This window comes from Petaurus breviceps, unplaced genomic scaffold, assembly GCF_028583685.1.
Source record: "Petaurus breviceps papuanus isolate PSGF00001 unplaced genomic scaffold, PetGlider_PUasm1.0 90919, whole genome shotgun sequence".
NCBI lineage: Eukaryota > Metazoa > Chordata > Mammalia > Diprotodontia > Petauridae > Petaurus > Petaurus breviceps.
Genome location: NW_027187378.1, coordinates 43200810 through 43212192, shown reverse-complemented (window position 1 = coordinate 43212192; position 11383 = coordinate 43200810). Strand labels below are relative to the sequence as shown.

At 38.2% G+C, this 11383-nt stretch overlaps 1 protein-coding gene across 1 annotated transcript; it reads left to right on the top strand.

Annotated features, from left to right (window-relative positions):
- The first annotated feature begins 9896 nt into the window (after positions 1-9896).
- On the top strand, positions 9897-10718 carry LOC138151843 (large ribosomal subunit protein uL30-like). Its single transcript, XM_069075396.1, has 2 exons — positions 9897-9925; positions 10016-10718. The coding sequence occupies exon 2, from the start codon at positions 10104-10106 to the stop codon at positions 10605-10607; it is 504 nt and encodes a 167-aa protein (XP_068931497.1). The 5' UTR covers positions 9897-9925; positions 10016-10103; the 3' UTR covers positions 10608-10718.
- The last annotated feature ends 665 nt before the right edge of the window (positions 10719-11383 follow it).

Here is an 11383-nt window from a genome sequence, read left to right as displayed (position 1 = left end):
TCTCTCTCTCTCTCTCTCTCTCTCTCTCTCTCTATATATATATATATATATATATATGTAAGTATGTATATATATGTAAGTATGTATATATAGATAGATATATGCATTAAGACCAGCAAAACACCAGCACATGTTAGGCTAATGAATGAACCCTAACCACACAAAGTGCTGATAACTTTGAGATGATATTAATGAACCAACCTTAAGGTGGCATAGATAAGAGTCCATTCCCCACTAAAACCCTATTGAAAAAAAAAACCTATAAAAGAAGACCCCAAACACCTACCCCACCAAGTACTCTTTCATTCACTACAAGTCCATGCTACTCAAATGTACTCAACTCTGATCTATGGCTCTATAACTGACTTTTGAATTGAATATGTGCCTCTCTTCCTGACCATTTCCTTCCCTACACTGCCTGCCTTCCTCTACCACCTCTTCACCTGTCCCCACGCTGTCTAGTGCTGTACCACTACTACATGCTGCTTGCTTATGTACTCTCTATACCTTATTAAAGTGTAATTGAAGCATTTCTCTCTACTTACTGCCATCATGGTCTTTCCCAAAGAATATCCAAAGAACCCTGAGGGCCTGACATGCCCCCCCCATTTTACTAAGAGAGATCCTCTAGTGATCCCATTCCCTTAGCCATAATTAAAAATTCCATAAATTAATTAGCAATTTACGGTTTAACTTTGCATCTCTTTACAGAAAAACAACTTGCAAAAAATCTATTTAGTTACAAAGTAGAAGCTTAAAACAAATTGAAGTTGTTCTTATTTTTTAACATACTTATTCACAACTGTACTTTCTAGCAGCTGGATTTTTTCCACAGCTATAACTAGGGTAGAGAAATAAGGGCTTTATCCTAGGGTACCAAAATTTATAGGGCATTAATAGAATTTGCAGATCTTTAATGAAGTGGGATTTTAAAGTAAGTAGTGTGTTTTCTATTTCTGGGTATGTCTAAACAAAGTCTGAATTATCATTTGTAGTAGAGGAGATTCCAATTCAAGTACAGATAGGACTAGATAACCTCTAGGATTCCCTTCAGTTCTGTGATTCACTATTTATAGGAGAAAATTGCATAACTACATATATCATATTACAGGCATTACTATAACTACATCTTGGAATTAGCCTATCTGCATCATATCCATGACAAGCAGGTTTCTCTGTAGCTTACACAGATAGAAAAAAAATTTCTTTCATATAGTACCACTTTATATCAGTTCAGTCTTGCTAATAAATGGTTTTAAATTAACCTCCCCACATTCACCAGCATCCTTCCCTTACTCCGAGAAGACATTCAGTAGATGTGACATTTGTTTATATCTTTGAAAACAACTGAGAAAATAAAGGAAATTCCTTGAATTCTGAATTTTACATACCAGACTAAAGGATTTCTCTTAGACCAAATAAAAGAGGATACAGAATCTTGGATACTGAAAGAAATGCCGGAAATCATCTCTCCCAACCCAGATACCTCAGTAGGTATTTCTTCAATAATTTCCTCAAAAAATAGTCATCCAGTCTCTGCTTAAAGATCATCAGTCACTGTAAAACACCATCTTTTGGAGCAACACATTCCAAATTTGAATAATTTTAATTGTTAGAAAATTTTTGTTTCTCTTATGCTGAATCAAAATCTGTCTCTGTGAAACTTTTATCCATTGCTTCTACTTCTATATTCTGGGGCAGAATATATTCATTCAAGCAGAATCTATTCAGAGAATAAGTTTAATTTTTAATAAACTTAATTTTCCATATATTACACCAAATAATTTAAGAAAACTGTCACTGCTTATTCTCAAAACATCCCTCAAGTCCTTCAACTACTCCACATAAGCCATGATTTCCAGATACCATTATGATTTCCATCCTCTAGATACACCCTGGTTTTTCAACATCTTCGCTTAAATAAATTATCCAAAAATAGGTACAATACTTCAGATGCTGCCTGACCAAAGGAAAGTAATTACAGTGTCCTCACTTCTTGCATGCTTTACTGTACTCTTTTCTAAAAAGTTTTCCTTTGCTTTATCCTCATTATTTCTCTTTCTTTCCAACCCATTCTGAATTTTATTTTCTGATTAACAGACTGTTTCTTGTTCCTTTTTTTCATTTTTTTCTGTCCTTAAAAAGAACAGATTTTCTGAATACTAGGTTTGAGCTCCCCTTTCTATCCTATTTTTGTTCTATTGACTGTGGAGATCTTAGACATCCTCTCTAATTTCAATTATACATTTCTCTGAGAAAAATCAATTCATGAAGGAAGTAATATCAGATGGAAGCAAATTTAATATAGTGAAAGTCCCCAGTTATCCCAAGTCATGAGGCTCAGTTCTACTGCCTGACTTTATTCTGTTCTGCCTCAATTTCTAAGGCTATGTAATCCTATCATTGGTTCTGTTTACCTTCTACCACTCTGGATTGTCCTTAGAAAGTAAGATTTTACTTCTCCTAGAATAGAATATTGCCCATGGAGGCACAGCACATTTTCAGAGAAAGTAATCACATAATTATCATATTTATCTAAGATGGCGCCCAGTAGGAAGTCCTTGTCTCTTACTAGAGCCATGCATCTTTCATCTCATGGAAATGTTAAGTTGCCTTTTTAGTCTCCCTGCCCCAGTCTCAACACTCCAGTACTCCACAATGATGAAAAACTAAAGCAGCTGTCACTCCTTCATTATTTGTTTATGGACTTGGCAGGGAAGAATCACCCTTTGTTCCCTATCTCCTCTATCCATATTAGCACAACTTCCCACTCTATTGTTCTATGGAATACTCAATTCATTTTTCCTTCTTTTCTACTGATTTTTAATTTCCCTTCAAATCTTTAGTCTTGGTTCCTTTGTTTACTTGAAAAACTTACTTGCTGCACAGATCAATAGTTTCTATTTTAAAATAGAACCTATAAAATACTTCCTGATCACATGCCCAACAATAGTGGGTTGGTCATTTTTGCCAGTCCCCACTAACTTTCATAAGAACTCTGTAGAGGAATTATGCACCAAAGGTAGAACAAATAGAGTTGAACCCATACTATAAGAAAGCAAGAGACCCAAAAATAAAAAAAAAAAACTTTCTAAATTAAGAGTGTGGAATATTCATCATTAATTGCACATACATACCTTCCACCTCCAGCACACACACACACACACATACAGGCCCCTCCATTCTCTAGTGGAATATACTAGTCTACCTATGGATTTTTGTTTTAGGATGCACTTAGGGATTTCTCTCCATGTACAAAGAGGTTGTTACATCTCACACCCTGCACACATACCACTCCACTGTAATAAGCAGCAGACATTGACACAAGGAGGTGAGAAAAGGCAAGGGGGAACCAAGGGACAAAAAGTAAGGATTCCTTCCAACTGAGGTGGCCTCTAGCTTAGAGACCCCCAAGGCTTCTGATACTGACCCTGGAACATGTACTCCACCATCTTCCAAAGGAAAAATAAAGAACAAACCAGAATTAAGGTGGGGAGGCCAAGGTGCATAGAGGCACTAGAGTTAAAGGAAATGGAAGAGAATACAAGCTTGGGCAACTCCTGCCCCCAGAAAGCTAGTTGGAGGAGGTACCCAAGGTGTGTAAAATGTAAATTCCCTTATTAGGAAGGATCTTGAGACAGCTTTTCAGTCCAGTCCTGAGATTATAGCTGCTATCAAAGAAGGAGGTACCAGAAAGGAAATTACAGGGGGAAATAAAGAAAAAAGTTTAACCAAAGAAAAGTTTCAAGAGGAAACCTTTCGATCAAAAATCTAGAACACAAGCAGATTATTCAAGTGAGAGGATATTAAAATTAGGATGAGTACTAGAATATTTAAAATATTAAAGCCTTCCCTAAATACTTATTACAATGCATAGGAAATTGAATCAATGACTGATAAAATAGAGAACCCTTTGTAATTCCAAGAGAAATAAAAATTTTAAGAGAAAAAGTTAGAAGGTAATTAATTGTTGTTGCTCATTCATTTTTCAGTTACATTGAACTCACTATGATCCCATTGGGGTTTTCTTGGCAAATATACTGGAGTGGTTTTCCATTTACTTCTCCAGTTCATTTTAAAGATGAGGAAACTGAGGCAAACAGAGATAAGTGACTTGCTTAGGGTCACCCAAATAAGTATTTGAGGCTGAATCTGAACACAGACCTTACATTCAATCCACTGTGCCACCTAGCATCTCAGAAGAGAATTAATATCAGAAACAAATTTCTGCACAACAGAAATAATTGACAAAAAAGAAAGTCTTGATCATTTTCAAGCTACTTGAAAAAAGCAAAAAAAAAGACAAATTTGGAATTCTAATATACTGAAGCAAAGGACAATCTGGAAGAAAAGAAGAAAAAGACAATAATGTTAAAAGAACACATTATCTCTCTAAAAAGAAGAGCCATTGATCTTGAAGAATAGATATGTAGAGATAAACTTAGAATTGTAGTTCTTCTAGTAAAACATGATATATCAAAACCCCGAATACGAAAATGCCAAAAATAATACAAGAAAACTGCCAGAACATCTGAATACCAAAACCAATGTAGCAGAAAATACCTTATGCTTTAAACTTTAAGATATGTAGTAAAGCTAGCAACTCCAATAACAAAAGAATTCTGTAAGCAGTCAGTAGAAAAATTTTCAAATAAAGGAAGGAAAATTTTAATGATATAATATTATTCTATACTCACTGGAAACCACACAAAGGAATAGAGTAATATATTTCCAAAAGCAAAGGAGTTTATAATGCCAACCCAAGGAAACATACCATGAAAACCTAAATCTATCCTTAAAGAAAGAATAGATATACATTCGATAAAAAGTGCTATTTGAAACAGTTAAAAATGTTTGTAGTCTATTCAGATCGTAAAAATACCAAACAGAAACACAGAAAGGAAGATAAATAACTATTGAAATAAATTACATATTTCTAGAGAGTGATTAAAAAGTAAAAAAAAATGCTTAATAAAAGGAACCAAATTTCTTTTTAAAATTATATAAAGAGGATAGAGATGAAAGCAGAATTTAAAGAAACAGAAGTCACAGTAATTAACTAAGCCCCATAAACCACTTACAGGTGAATCAATGTACTTGATGGGTCTAAATTACAGAATGGGAGTGTTATATTTGAAAATTAAGGTAAGCTGAGAGAAAATATTCTGAGCATTATCAGTTTTTTAGACAGGCTAGCAGTAACCAATAAATTATGTCAATGGCCTCTCTCAATGACTGTTGGGTTCCCAGTCCCAACTCCAGCCTTATCTTACCTTATACCAGGTCTTTGGACGTCTCCAGCTTCTTGTCTCCAAGAAGAACTTACCCCCACAGAACACCCAGGACACGGAAAGTATGATGCAAAGCTGTTTATTCCGTTATAGCTTAACAGCACCACAAGCAAGCACAGGAACAGGCACAGGAACTAACTCACTTCCAGGCGGAACTGGAACTAACTGAACTCCCTCAACTCACTTCCTCCACTCCCAGGTGGAACTGGAACTAAATAGGAACTAAGCAGGAACTAACTCATTTCCTGTGATAGTAATGGCATTTAAAGATTCCCCTGTATTGGCTTGGTTTTTCAAATTGATTGTGTTAAAATCCAGAGCTTGTTAATCTCACCTGTGGGATGGACTTGTTGATGTGAAAAGAGAGTCCTGAACTGGGAGGAGCTGGTGACGTAGATTTGGAGAGACAAGAGAGAGGCAGAAGAACTTTTTTGGAAGCAGCACCTCGTAGAGAGAGAGAGACTAAGAGAATTGCTGGTGGCCGCTTTGAATTGCCCTGGACTTTTGAGACCTGCCCCCTGAGCTGCCAAGGACTGAGGAGACATGGCTGTTTTGCTGGTACTTTGTCTGTCTGTTTTGATGTTCTTTTGCCAGATTTGTCCACTGGTGAAAGACAGTCCTGTTGTTGAAGAAGTCCTGGAACCTGGCTTTTGGTTAAGAAGCCCTGAGACTGTCCTGCAGACAGAGAGTGAATACTGTCCACTGGTGAAGGACAGTGCTGTTGTTGCAGGGGTCTGGAGACTGTCCTGCAGACAGTGAATACTGTCCACTGGTGAAGGGCAGTGCTTTTGTTGCAGGGGTCTGGGAACCTTTCTGTTGGTTCAGAAGCCCTGAAGAAGGATTTTCTTGTTGTACGTTTACAGAAATCCTGGGAGAGGGTTTTGCTGATGTTTTCAGGGGTTCTAGGACTGTTCTACAGACAGAGGATGAATTAATGAAGAGACTGGCAATGTATCTTGTGGCCTTGCTAAGCCTTGTCTCCCCAGGAACTAAGATTGCTGAGAACTTGCCTCGTGTCAAGATGAAGAAAAGACCTCCATTTGGGTATTAAATGCTGTGTTTAAACTTGATGTAACTCTGGGGTAGATTCAATTGTGATCCAGGGGTGGGGAACTTTTGACCTTTTTGTGTTCCATGGTTGAACAAGTGAATGTACTTTACTTATGTTTGGAAACTAATCTCCATTTGAGAAGAGGGGCTTTGTGGTGGACTAAATGAAGGTATAGCCTAGGGGTGGAGAAGTATTTAGAACAGGGACTTTGTAATTGATTGAATGATTGGAAGGTCCTGGGGTAGGGTAGTACTTGGAGATTATTTAATCACACTTAGTAAATGCTGTATTTTGAATGATGTCATGTTTTGATCTTCTCTGTTCTTGGTTTGTCACTGAATAAAATGGAGAGCACCTATGCTGGTATTTTGAACCTTGGGAAGTTGCCTTTCCCTGGCATTATATTACACTTCCTCTATCTCCCCAATTTATAAGCCTTGCGGGGCACGCCTTGCGGGGCCAATCATGTTCTTTCCCGAGTACGTTGTATAATACCAAGGAGCAACGTCCTTTCTGGAAGTCCTTTACGCACTGCCACGCAGAGCGTCACTGCGCCCAAAACTCCCTTGTCCCTGGTTGGTTAACCCCCAGGCAAAGCTGTCCCAACAACATCCCTCAGAAAGCCATGTGCACCCCCTCCAGCTGCCCCCTTGTCACCTGTCATGTGGGAGCCAATCGTGCACTCTCCCGAGTGCAGGGCAAAGGAGTATGTGTTAAGAAGAGTCCATGTTTATGGGGCACGCTTAGTGCCACATTGGCCTTTCCCAACCCAGCAGAGTCGGCCCCCACAACCCTGCACTCAATGCCATGTCGGCCTTTACGCCCAGCAGAGTCGGCCTCCATATCTCCAAGCCCCTGCTCCTCAGAGGTCACGTGCACTCCCTCTGACATCTTGTGACTGCCGTAGTGTCTCTCACACTCACGGCTCTAACAAATGACCAAATAACATGAGGTAGAACTTCCCAGCCTTCATATAGTTTTGGGAAGTAGAAGAGAACAAAGAACAGAAGGAAAAACAATGCAATTATTTATGAGGTTGACAGCATCATGGAGGTAAGGACAACATGATTGATTACATACAGAAGAGGAAGTTAGCATGCATGTTGTGGCTAACAATCACCCCCTCTGTTTTAGAGGAATGTTTTATTGATTTATAGGACCCATTTGTACCCTGAGGCTATTGATAATGGATCAGCAACAGCAGACTCCCCTGGCTTCTAGGGAGGAGATAATTTAGTTGTACAAGGACAGGCAAGGATGTAGAGTATATCTTCTGGAATATACCGGGTGAGTTTGTAGGCCTTCAAAGACAGCAAACAAATTTTATGGAATTTTCCAGGAGCTGAAGTCATGAGAGATAGCAAATTTTCTTTTAACTAACTCAGAGAGGAAACTGAACTCTTGTGACTAAGAAATGTTCACTGTATGAGTCCATCTGCAAGGTTAAAGATAATGGAGCAGAATCCTTGGTGTCCACTGCATTCCTCAAGGATAACAGATTTCCTTGAGGCAAGAAAAGAATGGTGAATAGTTGAAGAACTGAACTTCTAAGATTAGCTCATAAGCAAAGAGAGAAAGAAAATGTGGCTTGAGTAATCATACAAATGGTGCAGTAATACAGAATAATATCAATTATAGAATAGAACAATTATAAAATGAAAGAACCAACTTAATTTCTTCAGAGAGGTGCATAAATCTCTCTTTCTCTCTCTCTCTCTTTCTCTCTCTCTCTTTTGCTTTCTCCCTCCCCCCTTTACCTTTTTCTTTCCCCCAATGGAAAACTTCTTTCAATTTATATTATTTGGTATGTATTCTGGTGTATATACTTGCTCTGAATTCTATTTTGTTATAGACTTGGATAAATAAGTTTCTTTGCTATTTCTTATGTGTCTTCCTTATGCAACTGATATTTGGTAGGAAAGGAGTGGAGCCTTGGATAGAAAGCTTAAGGCCCTCCTTCCCATTAAGAAATAGGAGTCGAGAGCTGTAGATGGAACCTGAAAATTAAATCCCCTATACTAATGATATTTAAGGGAGCAGACAGACATAATTCTATCTCAATTCCCCCTCTCTCTGAGGAGAGCAGAATGACTGGCATCTGACACCAACTTTCTGCTTCCTCTTCTGGAAACAATGGGAGGGGGTGGGGCTTGCTAGAGATATCTATTCTTGCTTCCCTGTGAACCATATCAAGAGATCAGTAATCCTCACTACTGATAGTCCATCAGCAAAGAGAAGACTTACAGAAAAGTAGGAGAGGCGGTAAAAGGAAAAGATTAAAACAGAGGAAAGAAAAGTCTCACTGAGAATCACTTTCTAAGGACAGCTTGTCTTTAACGCCTGTAATGAGTTCAATGATGAGTTTGCTGGGAGAAGGAAAGCATGAAGAGAATTCCAAAGGTATCTACAAGCAGTGTAGCTGGTGAATAGAGGAGAAAAATGTACTGAGTTCCCTTTTCAAAGAGCCCTGGAACCCATGGCCCTGCCCTTCTTGTAGGCAAAGGAGTCAAAGTCCTTAAACTGTCTCCATGCCACTTGTATAGACATGAGTCCAATATGGGTAACCATTCACAGGACAACCATGCCATCTGAGGCAGTATTAAGCTTCCATGGGCAAACTCTTGATTTAGAAAATGGGAAGCTGGAGCACCTTGGAGCAACTGGGACATAGTAGGAGAGGAGGACAAAGGAAGGGGAATGATCAGTCATGCAGAGGCAAATGGCTAGAACTGGATAACACTATTCAAAACGAAGGTTAATTGTGACCATGGTGCAATGCTTCTGTCCTTATTACTTCCCTAGTGAATTGGTATCTCTAAGACTGAGGCACAACATAAGGGGGGGGGGGTGTGTAATGGGTCATGGGTCATAATCTATGTAAGCAAATTAATTCTTATACAAATTAATTGCTTTAAAAATATGAGCTCAGCTTCTATACTTTGGGAACTTTAATTCTATGAACAAAACAGATAAAATAAGGAATAAAATACATATTATCCAATTACCAAAAAATATTGAAAAAAAAGCACAGAATAGACATAAAGCAAAAAGAATCAATGAGGAAAATAAGGTAGAGAAATACATTTTATACTTCTGAGTCATGTGATGAACAAGATAAAGGACTATACATTTCCCCAGATCCCTCACAACCTCACAAAACCCTTCAAAATAAGAATTATGTATAAAATATAAAGCAAAGGCTTCTTTGGCATAAGATTCCAAAACTTTCAATAAAGCAACAACTGTATAAACTAGCAAAATAAAAGGCTAATCCCCAATAAGCTCATTTAGCATCCCTTTCTCTACTAGAACCCACCGTCTGGCAATGCACCACACCTAGATCTAACCAGCCCCACCATACATACATGCTTACCCTGTGCTGGGAGGTAGACAGGCAGAAAACAGGAATCTTCATTGCCTGGGGTAGAAACATGTCAGTGTGCTATAGTATAGGGGTGCCTAGTCAGAGAAGCAAAGAACAGAACAGCAATAAAGGATATTAAGCAGCAATATGTATAGGACTCCACCAAGCCTTAAAAATAGTGGATTGTCTCCTCTTTTTCCGGCCGGAATCATGGCGGGCGTAGAAGAAAAGAAGAAGCTACCATCCATTCCAGAATCCCTTCTGAAAATAAGAAAGGCTTTTGCAATACTGAAGGCCAAACATTTGAAGAAGAAGATGGCTATAAAAAAAGCTCCATAAAATATGGAGAAAAGTTATCTATGAAAAAGCTAAAGCCTACCATAAGAAGTACAGACAGATGTACAGAAGTGAAATCTGGCTGGCTAGAATGGCACGCAAAGCTGGCAACTACTACGTACCTGCTGAACCCAAGTTAGCTTTTGTGATTAGAATCAGGGGTATCAATGGTGTTAGTCCAAAGGTCCGAAAAGTACTGCAGCTTCTTCGCCTTCACCAAATCTTCAATGGCACTTTTGTTAAGCTTAACAAGACCTCGATTAACATGCTGAGGACTGTGGAACCATACATTGCATGGGATTATCCAAACCTGAATGACTTGATTTACAAACATGGTTATGGCAAGATCAAGAAACAGAGAATTGCCCTGACAGATAATGCCCTTATTGCAAAATCTCTTGGTAAATATGGTATTATCTGCATGGAGGACTTGATCCATGAGATCTACACTGGTGGCAAGCACTTCAAAGCTGCCAACAACTTCCTGTGGCCCTTCAAATTATCTTCTACACGAGGCGGAATGAAAAAAGACTACACATTTTGTGGAAGGTGGAGATGCTGGTAACAGGGAAGACCAGATCAACAGGCTTATTAGAAGAATGAACTAAAGGTCTCTACACCATGATTATTTTTCTAATGGTCTGTTAATAAAAATGCCTGTGACAGAAAAAAAAAATAGTGGATTGTAATGCAGCTAAAATCAATTCTCTGTCCTAAGAAGTCACTTGGTACAGAATCTGAAGCTAGTAAAAACTGAATTCCCCAGGATGGGAGGAAACTGAGATGGCTTTGAAGTCCAACACTTAAGAGAAACTGCCATCAGAGAAGTCAGAAAGCAATCATATGGGGAATATAAGGAGAAAAAGACTGAAATTTACAAGTTCTCAGGGGGAAGATATTCTCAATTAAAAATCTTTACACAGAGGCAGATAAATCAACAAGAAAAATATTAATAACAGAAGGGAATATGATCTCTTGATCATTTAAATAACAAATCAAAATATTACTGAATAAATATTGCCTGACAAAGGAAAATGAATCAATTCCTGATGAGGCAGAGATCCCTGTGGATTCCCAAGTGAGCTTGGAACCACAGCAGGATGTCATCAAATGGTTCAAGAGAGAAATAAAAATCGATAAAGTAGAATTTATGGACTGAAAAACAGAATTAATTAGCAGAATAGAAAAGCTTGAATCAGTGGGAAAATCCCATGAAAGAAACAAACAAGAAAACAAATAATTGGGAATATAAATACAATGAAGGAAAGGACAATCTGGAAGGAGAAAAGTGAAATGTGATACCATTAAAAGAAAAACATTATCTCTATACAAGTGGCATGG